The sequence below is a fragment of the Danio rerio genome, chromosome 17 (genome assembly GCF_049306965.1).
Source record: "Danio rerio strain Tuebingen ecotype United States chromosome 17, GRCz12tu, whole genome shotgun sequence".
NCBI lineage: Eukaryota > Metazoa > Chordata > Actinopteri > Cypriniformes > Danionidae > Danio > Danio rerio.
The window spans coordinates 22,769,890-22,785,894 of NC_133192.1; the positions used below are offsets into that span (position 1 = coordinate 22,769,890).

General features: G+C 33.0%; 1 protein-coding gene across 1 annotated transcript in view; it reads right to left on the reverse strand.

Annotated features, from left to right (window-relative positions):
* The window catches only part of atp6v1ba (ATPase, H+ transporting, lysosomal, V1 subunit B, member a), a 46,204-nt gene that overhangs the window by 4,670 nt on the left and 25,529 nt on the right, over positions 1-16,005 (reverse strand). Inside the window, 6 exon segments of the mRNA NM_182878.1 lie at positions 153-257; positions 485-567; positions 3,445-3,595; positions 10,487-10,610; positions 10,949-11,046; positions 12,182-12,283. Coding sequence (NP_878298.1) covers positions 153-257; positions 485-567; positions 3,445-3,595; positions 10,487-10,610; positions 10,949-11,046; positions 12,182-12,283 — 663 coding nt within the window.

Genomic DNA, 16,005 nt, shown 5'->3' on the forward strand with positions numbered 1-16,005 from the left:
CTAATAAAAAGTCATATAGGTTGTTTTAATTTGATCAATAATAAAAAAAATCCCTCCAGAACACACCTTTTTAAACATTTAGAAAGAAAGAGAATTAGCACTAAAACCACAATTAAATGTACAACTATAGTATGAGAACTGCACATCTTTACCAGCTGGTTAGAGACATCAGCGTGATCTTTGCGGGTCATTCCCTCTCCGATAGCAGATTTCATCAAACGAGAGAGAGATGGAAGTACGTTGATTGGAGGATAGATCTTTAAAAAGAAATGATAAAGGGATGATTTTTTTACAAAGCTAAAATAATTCAATATCGACACTAAATACAGCACATCAAAGGGAGCATTCATTAAATGTAACTATGGTGTAACATGGTAAACAATCCGTTTAATGGGTATATCTACAGATTCTGACATGGATTGTTTACCTTTTACCAATTTTCATAAAGCTTTTCAATTGTTTATGACTTGTAACAATGTCTCACCTGTCTGTTATGCAGCTGTCTGTCTACATACACCTGTCCCTCTGTGATGTATCCCGTCAGATCAGGAATTGGATGGGTGATATCTGATAAATTAGAAAAAGAGAAAATATTTTGAACATTTTATACAGTAAAAACTGTTAATTCTAGTCCTTTTTTTTTAAATTCACATGAAATGAAAACTAAACATAGACTTTGTTAGCTTACACTAGTTTTGTGGCTAACAATTCATCTGTTCTTGTCATTAAGAAAAGATATTGCCTTTGTAATCTAAAATTGAAATATGAAAATGCACTTGTTTGTTTTTAGATAAATTCACGGCCGTCTACTATATTGGGCATGGTTAACATATTTAAATGATTATTTTGGCCGCACTATGACATAAATGGTGAGGAGGAGTATGTTAGGTTGTGATACGCCTTTTCAAACCCTTTTCCAAATTTTTCTGAATGAAATGCCTACTTTACTACATCCAATCAGCTTGCAGTAGAAAAAAACAAGCCACACCCTCTGTTTTCTGATTAGTTTCTGATCCTTAAATCTGCTATTGATAGCATTTATAAGTCACTGGATGAAAGGGATGCACAAGACTGCTCACTCTAATCAAGTATAATGATTTTTATTCATTGTTAACGATAACATTAGCATGAAAGTGATGCCACTGCTTAAGTAATACTGTGGGATTTTAGTCGAGACAGAAGGGCAAAGAAAGCGAGGAAAAAGAAAGATGGAGGTTTCCTGGTGCTGCTATAATGGGGAACACCCATTCAGAAACACACACGGGCCCTTCACAAGGATGTTTCTATAGTAACCAGAGCCTTCAAAAGAGCTAGTTTACTGGGCACAGTTGCTGAGTCCAGCCAGAACAAAAAACAAAGATTTCATATCACTAACTCATATTACTTCTACAATCAGTCTGATATTGGCAGAAAGAAACCCGCACAACTGAAAATGAATGAAACTCAGACATAAAAAAATATACAGTTGAAGTCAGAATTATTAGCCCCCCTGTTTATTTTTCCCCCAATTTCGGTTTAATAGAGAGAATATTTTTTTTCAACGCATTTCTATACATAATAGTTTTAATGACTCATTTCTAATAATTGATTCATTTTATCTTTACCGTGATGACAGTAATTAATATGTTACTGGTTATTTCTCAAGACACTTCTATACAGCTTAGTGACATTTAAAGGCTTAACTAGGTTAACTAGGCAAGTTAGAGTAATTAGCCAAGTCATTGTATAACAGTGGTTGTTCAGCAGGCAGTCTTCAAAATATTGCTTGAAGGGGCTAATAATTTTGACCTTAAAATGTTTTTTTTTTTTTTTTATTAAAAAATTGCTTTTACTCTAGCCGAAACAAAAAATGAAGACTTTTTCTCTTCTCTAAATCAAAGGAGGCTAATAACTCTGACCTCAACTGTATATTATTTTATTTTGGATTGATGTGCATGAGAATGTGTAAATTTACATATGCATGTACATAGTTTGGAGACTAAGTTGTGCCAGCATTTTTAATCTTGCAAAAGATTCTTAATGTCATTATTAAGTGGCATTCTCATTTAGAAACATTAAAAAAGGTCAACTAAGAAAACCAAAGAAATATCCAACTATACATAAAAAAACTAACAAACCAAATAATATTGTATTGCTGTTAATATACGTAATGCTGATATGTTACAGGGTCTGTGTAATCTGTAAGACCAATTGGGACTTGTCACCACACTTACATATTATTGCTCTTTTTGTTGAACTTGATTGCTTCTATTGTCAGTGGAGTCTTTAGACATTCTCAAGACACAGCTGAAGATTCATCATTTTCCTCAACACTTGACCTTCAGTTACTAACACAATCTATTCTGTTTTTCATACTGTCCAAACGTTTGTTCTGGCCCTCCAACAATAATTATTTCCATTTCCTTCTTCAATATATATAATATTTATATATATGAATATATATAAAATAATATTTTATATATTTAAAAAAAATGTGTGTGTGTGCGTGCATATATATATATATATATATATATATATATATATATATATATATATATATATATATATAAATCCCTGATTTTTTTTTTTGCTCATATCGCCCAGCCCTAATGTCACATTGTGGTGGGCCTCAAAATGGGAGGGATTTGGATCCCATTTTAACATTAGGAAATAAAAAAAAGAGACTTATTGTCTTTAAATCACCTCAATATGAGAGTAAAAACACTGTACCTACACACAGTTCTGCTTCAAACAGAAGATTATCATCATAGGTGCCCTTTAATAAATAAAAACTTTTACTTTTTGGTAGATACTAGTATTTAGTTTAAAGTGCGAATAAAAGCCTTAATTAGGTTAATTAGAATAACTAGGCAAGTTATGTTAATTAGGGAAGTCATTGGAAAACAGTTTGTTCTATAGCCAACAAAAAAATATATATTTCTTATGGGCTAAATAATATTGACCATAAATTATTATTAAAATATATATATAATAATGTAAAACCGGCTTTTTATTCCAACCAAACTTTAAAACAACGAACATTTTAAAAGATGGCTAATAATTGTGCCTTCTGCTGTAAAAGCTGTTCAGCCGTTCAGTCTTTCAGGAAAGAAATAATTTACTATATATATATATATGTATATGTATGTGTGTGTGTGTGTGTGTGTGTGTGTGTGTGTGTGTGTGTGTGTGTGTGTGTGTGTGTGTGTGTGTGTGTGTGTGTGTGTGTGTATATATATATATATATATATATATATATATATATATATATATATATATATGTGTGTGTATGTATGCATATATATATATATATATATATATATATATATATATATATATATATATATATATATATATATATAAAATTAAGATTAGCTAAATAAGAGGTGTTGAAATCTTCATTCTGCTGCAAGTATGATTTAATTTGGATCATAGCTAAGTGATGATGTGTATGTGCGAGTGTACCATCATTAGGCATGGTCAGAATAGGGATCTGTGTGATGGACCCGTTCCTGCCCTCCACTCTTCCAGCGCGCTCGTAGATTGTAGCAAGATCGGTGTACATGTAACCAGGAAACCCACGACGACCCGGCACCTCTTCACGGGCAGCAGACACCTACGACACAACAAAACGTAAATCACTCATCAAAACAGCTGAAATTCGGTGCACACATTTCTCATGGTCTCCTATGAAGAACAATGAACACAGACGGTAACATCTGTTCTACACCAAACGATCAATGACAGCCATTTCAAGCCGCCATTAAATGACATTAATGTTTTCCGCATGTTACATCTGCACACCAAGGCACTTCCTTAAGCGGAAATAAAATACACTCAGATCTTCTCCCAAGGTTAAAACGAGCGCAGACATTGCTCTGCGGCTCACCTTTACCAGGCTGAATGGGAGAGGGAGTTAAATGTTAACGCTCACGGCTCTCTTTGGAAACAGCAGAAGCCAAAGCAGAAGCGCACAGATAAGGCTGAATGAATCTCAAGGTTACATCGGCACAAAAGCAAGAGTGAATGGTCCTTTCACATGCATGCAAACTATTTAGAATGAGCATTATGCACTTGACACATTTAGATGTCAAAACGTGTTCGTGGCACACAAGAAAAAAAACATGCTAATCATTGACATGAAGCTGGAAGAAAAGAGATGCTGCAACAACAACTAAAAACAAAAACCTCTTTAGAAGGCTGAAGAACACAGAGAGGAATGAAGTATTCACAAATCTTACTTTGAACTCATCCTCTGTTTGTCTATTAGAACGTCCCGCTGGAATGTTTGGAATGGTATACTATTGTTACTATTTTCGGCATTGTGTGTACTGTGCCTAATATGCTTATTTTTGGTATAGTGTGAAGTGAGTTAATACATTTAGAATGGCACACTGCTGCACATATACTGTGCACACACCATATCATACTGTCAATGCTATTCATGCCATTATATGTACATAATGTGTCCAATGTTGTATTCATGTAGCATATTATAAATATGAAGTGCTATACTACCATATTAATATGATTTTTTTTTTTTTTACTACAGTACATGTTATTTATATTGGGGGAGAGCGGGGACGAAAGTAATGTGGGATGAAAGTAACAAATCAATTTTCTCGAAGCCCTGACAACATTTGCTTTCTATGCTATAACAGCACATTCAGCATCCAACCCTTGATTGAGCTGCCAAATATTATGTGATTTCAGGAGTGTATCCTGCAGCTAGCTCCAAATTTCTGTTTTTTAAGTGCAAAAAGTAACCTGTTGTAGCGGTCCTTCTTTCCTTATTACATGTTGTGTTTCTCTTTTCATGCAACACATTAATGCTCCTTCTACAGGTTATTTAGTGCAATAACACATCATTAAGTTTAAAATGTTTTTAAAAAGTGTTTAAAAAGAGTTTTTCAGTTTAAAAGTAAATCAGATTTAAATGGCAAGAGTTCCAGTGAAGACGAAAGTAACACTGTTATTTATGTCCCACTGCTAATAGACAAACCTTATTTTACTTTGCTGATGATTCATTATAAAGTGAGTTTGGCATGCTGTCCCCAGAAAGAGTCCTAAGCTCATAAGATCCTCGAGCCCGGGGCTACCTCCTGTTTGCAGTTAGAGAGGGGAGTTTGAGCTCGGGTAGGTCCAGAGAACTTTCCCCTTATTCAGAGCTGATGACAGATTAGAAATTGCTATATAGAGATATACTACTGGTTAAGAGCTCGACTTTAGTGCTAATTTAGATTGATCAATTCACTTATGGCAAATGTTTTTGGATTGTGGGAGGAAACCGCTAATCAATGGGCCATCATGCCGCCCTATAAAGCGAAAGGTGGAGGAGTAGGGGTGAAAGGGGGGATTCTTCAAGGATAGATGACTAAAGTAAGAAACTCAGGTTATTTATGTTGAGTAAGGAATCATGTGATTGGCAAATCATGCCTTATTTAAAGCGGGATCAACTATGATCAATCATAAGCACGTGATTTTCTCAAAATTTGTTTTACTTATATATAAGTATTATGTCACTTCATGAATATATATATATATATATATATATATATATATATATATATATATATATATATATATATATATATATATACATAAAGTGACATAATACATTTGTAGTAGCATACCACCATGCTAGTAATACTGTTTTTGCTACATTTGATACTATACACATGTATATTATTTGTATTCTGTATTAGGGCTACACGATATTGGAAAAATCTAGCATTGCAATTATTATTTATTTTGCAATATAAATACAATTTTACCAGATAACTTGAATGTCTCTATTTGGAAGAAAATAATCATGTTAGATGGATTGTGATGACTCAGTGGGAGTCCATCTCCATAAAATCTAGAATCTTTTGGGGTCACCAGACACATTTTTGTTGTTGTCTGTACTATTTGCAGTGCTTTTTGGTATTCGCATGTGTTGTGAGTATTTTCATGCATGACAATCTATAAATACAATCAGAAAAAGATACAATTGAAATTAAGCGTTTTATCGTTTCCCGAGTCTAACAATATTCAAGAACAGTAAATGAATGATAAAGAAATAATAATAAAATTGTATCATAGTTAAGGTTACTAATGCTACGATTTCTTATACCTGAATGTTTTTAAAATCATTATACAATCACAGGCATCAACGTGCAAATGATAAGTTATGATGCAAAATCAACATTGCATATCCTGCGATGTGACTATTTGAATCATCACTTTGCGATATTCATGCTTAAACAATATATTGTGCAGCCCTATTCTGTAATAATGAAGTGGCATGAAAGTTTTAAATGCCTAAAAGATTGGGATGTATTTACCCTCATAAAGCGATTTCATATGTTAATACCATATCTATTACTATTTGTGCATTTAGATATACTGTTTGCACATATATTAATTATATTCATAAAGTGACACAATATGTTTGTAATACTACGCTACAATAATACCCATAAAATATGAGGTGTTGTGTACACGTTAAATGTGTAGTGGCAAAATAGATTTAAATAATCATATACTACAACAACACTACTATTTTAGATGTTAAGAAACTTTTTTTGAATGGCACCATGTATTTTTATTCAGGAATAATTGCATAGCATGATGCTACTTTTGATATTATCTAACTCTACACTAGGTAAATTAGGCAAATCATTGTATAAGAATGGTTTGTTCTGTAAAAAAAATCAAAAAAGATATTGCTTAAGAGGGCTAGTAACATTGACCTTAAAATATATATATATATTTTTTTTTTTATGTAAAACTGATTTTATTCTAGATGAAATGAAACAAATAAGACTTTCTCTAGAAGAAAAAATATTATTGAAAATACTGTGAAAATGTCTTTGTGCCATTAAATTTAAGAAATGTTTGAAAAAGAATAAATATTTCACAGGAGGGCAAATCATTTTAACTTAAACTGTATACTATAATCCTACAAGATGAAATTCTACCATACATATTTTTTTTTTGTTTTTGAAATTCATGTGGCTATTCAAGTGGCTAATAGGTTTGTAAGTCCATGCAAATTTATGAATCATTTTATCTTCAGTACAGTTATGTGTACTTTAGTTAACATGTATAAAAATTTATAATAGATTTACCAAAATGTGCAGTATACATTCAAAGCACTGTATAAAATGCAGCTTCTTAAACGAAACAAGTTTCATTTTTCTTACTCTTTCAGTCTGATGAATGAATTAAAAGCAGATTCAACCTTGATTTTTTTTTAAAAACTCTTCCTTCTTTACTCGTGAATTAGAACTAAGACTTAAAACGCTTTAAGCCACTGTGTAAAACATGTTCTCTCTAAGCAGTCCGATTCTTTAATTAATCAAGAAAAATATATCAAATGCTGAAGCAGATCTAACTCCTGGTCATTCATCACTCTATATAAGAAGGTCAACAAGCGTCGGACAGTTTTTCTGATAAAATAATAAGCATAATTTGCTCTAGTTTCACTATATATTTGCATACTTTTACACAGTGTACTGAACGACCATAAATAATACAAGCACTGTTCTAAAATGCTATTTAACAAAGCCGATGTCTTGGTTTACATCTGGTTTTGCGTAAAACATGATTCTTACACTTTGGCAGATGGCGCTGAAACCTTTTCATTTCAATTGGACACAGTGGCTCTTCAACATAAGCCACGCAAGAAACACGATACGAACCTTAACGCAGACCATTGCGAAAATACTGCTCCAAATGTCAAAAGGAGAATATGTTTTGGTTATAAAAGACTCTTTCCTACTCGTCATTGCTGTTTTCTGTGTGTTTACTGCTAGATAGAAACACTGTATGTAAAGACAACCATTCATATTGCTAGAGTTGAGAGATGCAAAGGTATACATACACAAGATACACGATAATGTGATATAAATGTATTTGTCGTTCGTATAGCCTAAGATGTGCATTGTAGCAATGCTATAAATAAATAAAAAATGGTGACAAAACCAGAACGATGGGGCTTTGGATTATTTACATGACAAGGTCAATTGTGTATAAGAAGGCATAACATTTAAATGGCAAACAAAATGATGGATGGTGAAACGGCACTAGAAAAAAGCACCAACACAAAGCAGAGAATGTTTTGCAGCTTTGCTCGCCTTTATATCTAATAGAAAACCCTACTTGTTCCTTGAATGCTTTCATAGCTATAAAATGTCAACATGGACTGTTTATATGAGGCACATGTACATTATGCTTCTGTAAAAGAGACCTTCAGCTACCTTTGTTCAAAGGGCTGAATTCACTATTACAAGCTTTAATAAATAATTAAAGACATACAGGGTTTAAAAATGCATTGTGAGTTCTTTAAGGTTGTCTGTTTCCCAATATAAACGTACTGGCAAGCTAACATTTCTCCAGTTTAATTGGCTGTGGTCACTAATATAGTTCACAGAAACTGTAGAAGCATTCAGTGGTAGGATGTTACCTTTAGATAAATTGGTCCCACTTTATATTAAGTGGCCTTAACTAATATGTACTTACACAGGATTTAATAGTTTGTTACAATGTACTTATTGTGTAAATACATGTATTTACTGTGTACTTATGCTTGATTAAATACTTGCATGTAATTACATCTGTAAATAACTTTTGTAATTACATTTGTAAATACACTGTTGACCATGCCTTACACCTCAACCCACCCTTAAACCTACCCATGCCACAAAGCCTGTCCATAACCCAACCTCTATCCCAACCCAAAAGCACCACAAGTGTTCTCAAATACATTATAAACACAGTAAGTACATTGTAATTATTTTTTGATGTAAGTACATAGTAGTTAAGGACACTTAATATAAAGTGGGACCGATAAATTAATATTGTTCGATAATTATTCAAAATGTAAAATAACTTTAGCAATTTAACTTTAAAACATTTAACTTTAAAATTTTAATGCATTTCTGTGTTGGCAAAGCTGAATACCTGGTTATCAATCTAAACATGATATGCATGCTTTTGGGATTTGTAGATGATTGTACAGTACAAAAGGATAGTATTTACATAGGATTGTTGTTGTTTTTAATTAATTGAACACGTATATATTTATTTTCAATGCTGTGGTTGTTGGTAAGGGAGGAGTTAAGAGTGCTGGTTTAAACTGCAAATGTAAAAACTCAATTAAAAAATATAAAAAATAAATAAATAAAATTTAACTTTAAAAAAAAAAAATTTAACTTTTAAAGTGTGAAAGGTAACTTATTCAGAATGATCTACCATGGTATTTGCACCTTTTGTAACTTATTAAAATGTATATCTATTAATTTTACAGTTTTAAATAACATGCAAGTGAAAACGTTTTTCTCTTTAGTTCAAACTAAAAAGCATTTCAGTCTAACTGGTCATTAACACAAGTCATTAACATACTCAGGTCATTAACTAAATTCTGAAGAAAAATCAAGATTTCTTGAAAAGCTCTGTTATTAATTTATATTAACATTAGCTATGTTTCCATCTAACTAATTTTATGTGCATTTTGGATATGCACATAAAAATATGGTTGATGGAAACCCCAAGATGCACATCAATCTTGAAAATGTGCATAAAAAAAAAACTTACTGTATGTGCATAACGGATTACGATAAACTTTTTATTCGATAAGAAAAGATGCGCATAAACTTTGATGGAAACACTTTTACAGAACAAATTCAAGTATGCACATTAATAAAGTCATGTGATTTTGTTATAAGAGATCAAGTCATAATGAAAATGTGTGTGAATGGACAAATCAGCAGGCTGAGCACATTGTAAAACATCTGAAATGTTGTTTTGGTTATTCTAAAACGCCTTAACCATTTAAATGTTAATGTTATGATAGTATTAAATTCCTCTAAAATCAAGAGTGTCTGTGCTCTGCGTTTGACGCCTTCAAACACTATCACAAGTTCATTGTATGTCGGCATCGTCTACTGAGGCGCAAATCATTTATTAAATAAAAAAAAGGTTCATGCAGCTTCTCCTACCAGAGCAAATTCCATTTTTACTGTTGACATTTGGTGCCAGTTTATCAGGAAGTGACTATTTCGTTTTCTTTGAATCGTTGGATGAAAACGCTGCAATATTTGTATGTCTTTTATGCGATATTCCTGTTTTGCGTGTAAATTTTATTCACATCTTTGGATGGAGGTTAACATGACTAAACCTCCTTAACATTGAAAAATGTGAGAAATTTTCTTTAAGGTGCGTTAAAGAAGTTGAAATGCTCAAAATGTAGTGATTTCTTTAGTAATTTCTCAAGTAAAATATGACATTTCCCGCCTTCTTTTGATTGACAGGACATAATCAGGCTTCATCATCAGCTATTATTAAACAATCAGCAAATAGCAGACAGCATGGAAATAGCTTTTACATTATTGCATCTCTAATAAAAAAATAACTGGAAGTTAATTAAAATCCACTTTTCTCAAAAATCAGAGGCTCTTGCGTGGCCCTTGCCTCAGACATTCATTATGAGGAAATAATTTTATTGGCATGATATCGTTCTCACCTCTCTCAGAGCCTCCGCATAGGAGCTCATGTCCGTCAGGATGACCAACACGTGCTTCTCACACTGATAAGCCAGATACTCTGCTGTGGTCAGTGCCAGACGCGGGGTGATGATGCGCTCAATGCTAAACAAAAAAGATACAGTCGGTATGTTACACAAAATGAGACCGTCCATCTGAAAATGAAAAATCTATCAACACTTTACCCATTCTCAAACCTGCCTGAGTTTTTTTCTATTGAACACAAAAGATATATTTGAAGAAGAATGTTGGAAGCCACTTACTTCCATAGTATTTGCTGCTTCCATACTATAGAATGGTTAATGGTTTACAACATTCTTCAAAATAACTTCTTTTTATGCTCAATAGAGAAAAGACATTCTTAAAGGTTTGGAATCACTTTGAGGTTGAGTACATTTTTCTTTTAACATAAGATGATGAAGGTCATCTAATCAAAATCTCACGTAGGATCGTTGGCCAGGTTCAGAAACAAGCACACATTGTCCATGGAACCGTTTTCCTCAAAGTCTGACTTGAAGAAACGTGCTGTCTCCATGTTGACCTGTAATTCAAACAAACAACCATGAGAAACTCTGAACAGACTAAGTCCTTTACTTCCCGTTTCCCCAGACTGTTTTAAACTGACAATGTCAGGTACTTTCTTGCTCATTGTTAAACAAAAATCTCCACTCTTCAGTTTAAATGACCTCTTAAAACATATTTCCTGCTAAAGGAAAGCTCCTTTTGCCTTTAGAAAAGGTTTAGCATTTTAACAACCCTGCATGTGAAATCAAGATATAGAGTTACAGTGTGTCAAAAGCCAATGCATTAGCCATAAAGTCGGCATCAGGAGCCCAGCGGCCACAGGACACAAGGCTGGGTCAGTGACATTTCAAGCATGGGTTAATGGAAGCCCTCCACACTTGAATACACAGGTGAACCTGACACCTGACGCAGGTAATGCCTGTCTGAGAGGACAGACCGCAGCCACTCAGGTGACAATAACAAAGCTTTGCAGAGAAAGCAGACAGGTGAGGCCAGAAGGTTAAGGTGGTGCTGAAGAGCAGGATTAAGCCACCCATGAGGACCAACATTCATCCGCTCAAACAAAACAGACACAATTTTACATTTGGTCAAATGAGAGGATCATTTTACACAAGCATCCGGAGATTCGTACAAGCATTTGACTTGTGTATTGGGACTTAGATGTACAGCACATTTTACTTTTGTGATTAAGAAAAAGAGCACACATCTAGTAAGAAAAGCAATTGAGAAAAAGGTAAGGAAAAGTAAAGGAAAGAAAAAAAGAAAAGAAGAAAAGAAAAGAAGAAAAAAGGATGAGAAAAAGAGAAAAATGAAAGAAGAAAAAGAAAAAAAAAGAAAAAGGAAAAAGAAACGGAAAGAAAAGAAAAGGAAAATGAAAAGAAAGTTTATTTTAAGGTACAATTCTGGCTATTAACAAATCATTAACTATCAAAATGTTTAATTATCTGCACAATTTTCTGTTTGTTTTAGGTACTGTATATGTAATGTATAAGTACAATTATGTACTTTATAAGTACAAATTAACAGCTAATATCTTAATAACAGGCAGCAAATACGCCACTAGTTAATAGTGAGATATAGTACTTAAACCAAAGTACTAGCAAAAAATATTGGAAACAGTTTCACAAGAAAAACTTTGAAAAATCACTCACTCCCATAGCAGCAAAGACGATGGCAAAGTTTTCTGAACTGTAGTCAGTCACATCTTTGGATTTCTGCACCAAACCAGCCTGACGACAAATCTGGGCTGCAATCTAATGATCAAAGGAAACACAGAAGCAAAAAAGGGTTAAAGGTGTATCTTCATTAATAAATTTTTTTTAATGGATATAATGCATTTTAAAGTTTAGCAAACCTATGCCAACTCTACTGAACAAGTTGAGTCACAATTAGAATTAAAATTTTTACCCAGTAAAATAGGTACAATAATAATAATATTAATATTAATAATAATACATTTTATTTATAATGCGCTTTTTTAAAACCCAAGGCACAACAACAACAGAGAAATCAAACATGTAATAAAATACAAAAATTCAACACAGAAAAATGATAAAATATAGACACATTAGGATGCTCCATAATCTAAAAGTGAAGTCTTAAAAAGATGAGTTTTTAAAATCTGCTTAAACCTTGCTAGTGTGGAAACATATGTTATAGAATAACATCGTTTCAATGTTTGTGTACGATAAGACTTTTAATCATTTTTAAAACATGTCCCAAAATTTAAATACAGTAAAACCTTTATTATATCTTTACTGCAGCATTTTAAAATGGTCATTTTTCAATTACAAAATATGTCAATTTATTTCTCATGATGGCAAAGCTGAAGATTCATACCAGAACAGCATTTATCCCGGCAACATGAGCATCGTTAGTAGTACTTCATATGCATGTTGTTGAAGAGAAGATTAATATTAATGCAAATTCACTTTAGCTGAATTTTCAGCATCAATACTCCAGTCTTGACATTTCTTTCAAAATAGATTTTAATTTTTAAAAAGTAATATTTTACCAACCATCGGAAAGGTAGAAAATCTCCTGTTTAAACGTATAATTTTGCTGGATACATTTTTTCAACCGAATTTATCCAAAAAAATAAATAAATAAATAAAAAAAAGAAAACTGTATAATGGAATTTCCTTAATAACTATACACTAATAATTAAACACAAAGTATGGGTAAAATAAAAACCTAATTTTACGTGAAAGCTGTTTGTATAATGTACTAAGCGTGTGTACGTGGATATATATTTGCAACAAAGAGATTAAGACTATAAGCATGAGGAATTTCACGCTTATCACTTAATGTAATAGTCCTGGACGTCTAATCCGGCCTGACCCATGACTGAACTCTGACCCTGAACACCTGTTCCTCTGAGGGGATAAAGCCGGCGGTGACCCCACGACTCCTGTTTAATGAAACGAGAAACTTTTATATCACAGCACAGCGCCTTCATTAGTGAGACACTGAAACCCACTTTACACTTGGGCTGCTGGAAGTTCACACCATTCAGCCTTGGCTTTTGATCATACGATTTTATAACTCCACCATCACTAGAGCTTTATTCTTCACAGTCTCTATACTGACAACAGTACATTTTTTCCCTGTATTTGAATGTGAAACTATTGTCCTATTCATCTTGTTACCATGACAGAACTGAATCTTCGATGAATGTAGTTGATGATTCACTCATTTAGACTTGAAACAGGTTCCTTCAGGCTGAACCAGTAGTTGTTATTTATTTATTTATTTATTGTTTTACGCAATATCTGTATCAAAGGTTAAATTCATGGCAAATTCAAAGGTAATAACATTTACTTATTCATAATTCTAAATTAAATTCAGCTAACTGTGCACAGCCATTAAAAAAAATAAACAAAATAAAAATTAATTACCAATATTATAAATCTTTTCTATTTGATACAATAAAAATATATGAATAAAAATTTTATACTTTTACACTTTATTAAATATACACTGTATTTAAAAAATTATTATTAATAGCAGAATATAATTTATTTTAATTTTAGTTAAAGCAGTATATTCTGATAAAACAAACGTGAAGTACTTGTTAACTTGTAACTGTCGACTCTTGACGGTGTCATAACCCTGTTCCTGTAGTTAAACTAAAAACAATTCACAGTTATTGGTTATTTTTGCATTATGCAAAATGTAGTGTTTTTTTTGAGTTACTGTTGCCATGTCAGTTGAATCAGTCTGGTCAGTCTCCTCTGACCTTTGGCATCAATACATTTTCACCCACAGAACTGACACTACTGACAGATTATCTTTTTTATTTTTCAGACCAAATAAAGTCTCTGTAAACCCTAGATATATATGAAAATCCAGGCAGTTCTCCACAATGGATGTCCAGTGTTCTCCAGTCTCCAGCACCTAGACTGTAGCTCTGCACGAGAAGTTTTTGCCCAACTGAGCTTGTTTTCTCCAAACTTGGCTTCTCTTTTTTTCTTTCACTTTCATCAATTGGTAAAGTTTGTTCCTCGCCACTGGCTTGCTTGGTTTGGGACTTGTGGAGCCTATGGATTTGCTCTTTAGCGTTTGTACTTCCAGCTGTGAAAATTAATCACACTGAACTGAACTAAACTGAACTTAAAACTCTGAAAACTGGACTGACAGTTTCAATTTAGAACTTCGATGTTAAGCTGCTTTGACACAATCTACATTGTAAAAGTGTCAAAGAAATAACCATGAATTTAAATGAAAATGCCAGTACTGGGCGTTTCTGAAATGCCGATCAACAGACACCAACAACCAAGCCAAATTCAAAACGGTCAGATGCTGGGTTTGAATCCTAATCATGTATTCATTCCTAAATCCACTGAGTTGATGACATTTAATTTGCTGATTAGAAATTTGTATTACCAATCACTTCAACATTTGATCTAATTATTGAATTACAAACATGCAAGTAATGATTATAATTATATAGGATAATCTATAGGTCAATGTATGATAACATATAACCTGTTTATAACTGATGAACGAAAAAAAGGTCCTGTTCATTTCACTGAAAAGGTCAAATAACAGGTGTGTAACGATACATAGAAGTCACGGTTTGGTATGTACCTCAGTTTTGGGGTCATGGTTCAATATAGGTTTGATACAACAGGAATAAGCAACAAACACCCAGTGCCTGCCTTTTTATGTTTATATGCAGAAGTATTTTGCTGCAATCAGCTACAGAACTGAAAAGCTTTTTGTGATATAATTGTAAATAGAATAAAAAATAAAACTTAAAAAAAAAAAAAAAAATCAGAGATTGTGCATTAAAATTTCACAGGTTAGGAAACAAAAACAACAGAAAAAACATGAATTGTGCATTAAATTTAGGATTCAATAAAATTCAAAATTCATTCATTCATTCATTTATTTTCTTTTCAGCTTAGTCCCTTAATTATTCTGAGGTCGCCACAGTGGAATGAACCGCCAACTTATCCAGCATATGTTTAACGCAGCGGATGTCATTCCTGCTGCAACCCATCACTGGCAAACATCCATACATTTTCATTCCTTACACATACACCATGGACAATTTAGCTGACCCAATTCACCTACCACATGTCTTTGGACTTTTGGGGGAAACCGGAGTACCCGGAGGAAACCTGCATGAACACGGGGAGAACATGCAAACTCCACACAGAAATGCCAACTGAACCAGTGTCTTTCTTGCTGTGAGGTGATTGTGCTACCCACTGCGCCTCTGTGATGCCCACAAAACTGAATTCTCAATTATTGAAAAGATCTGCTATAAATGCAGAAGAAAACTCTTGTTCAATCACTGCTCTTGTGCACGTCTATAAAGGGACACAGATTGGGTTATGTTCACACGATTGTCTTATATTTCCATTGTTTTTCTATGCAAACATGCTTGAAGAATATGTATGAGCATTATACTATATTGTATTTAGCAGCGACTTGCACTTGAAAGTTGTTTTTTTTTAGACACTGTGCC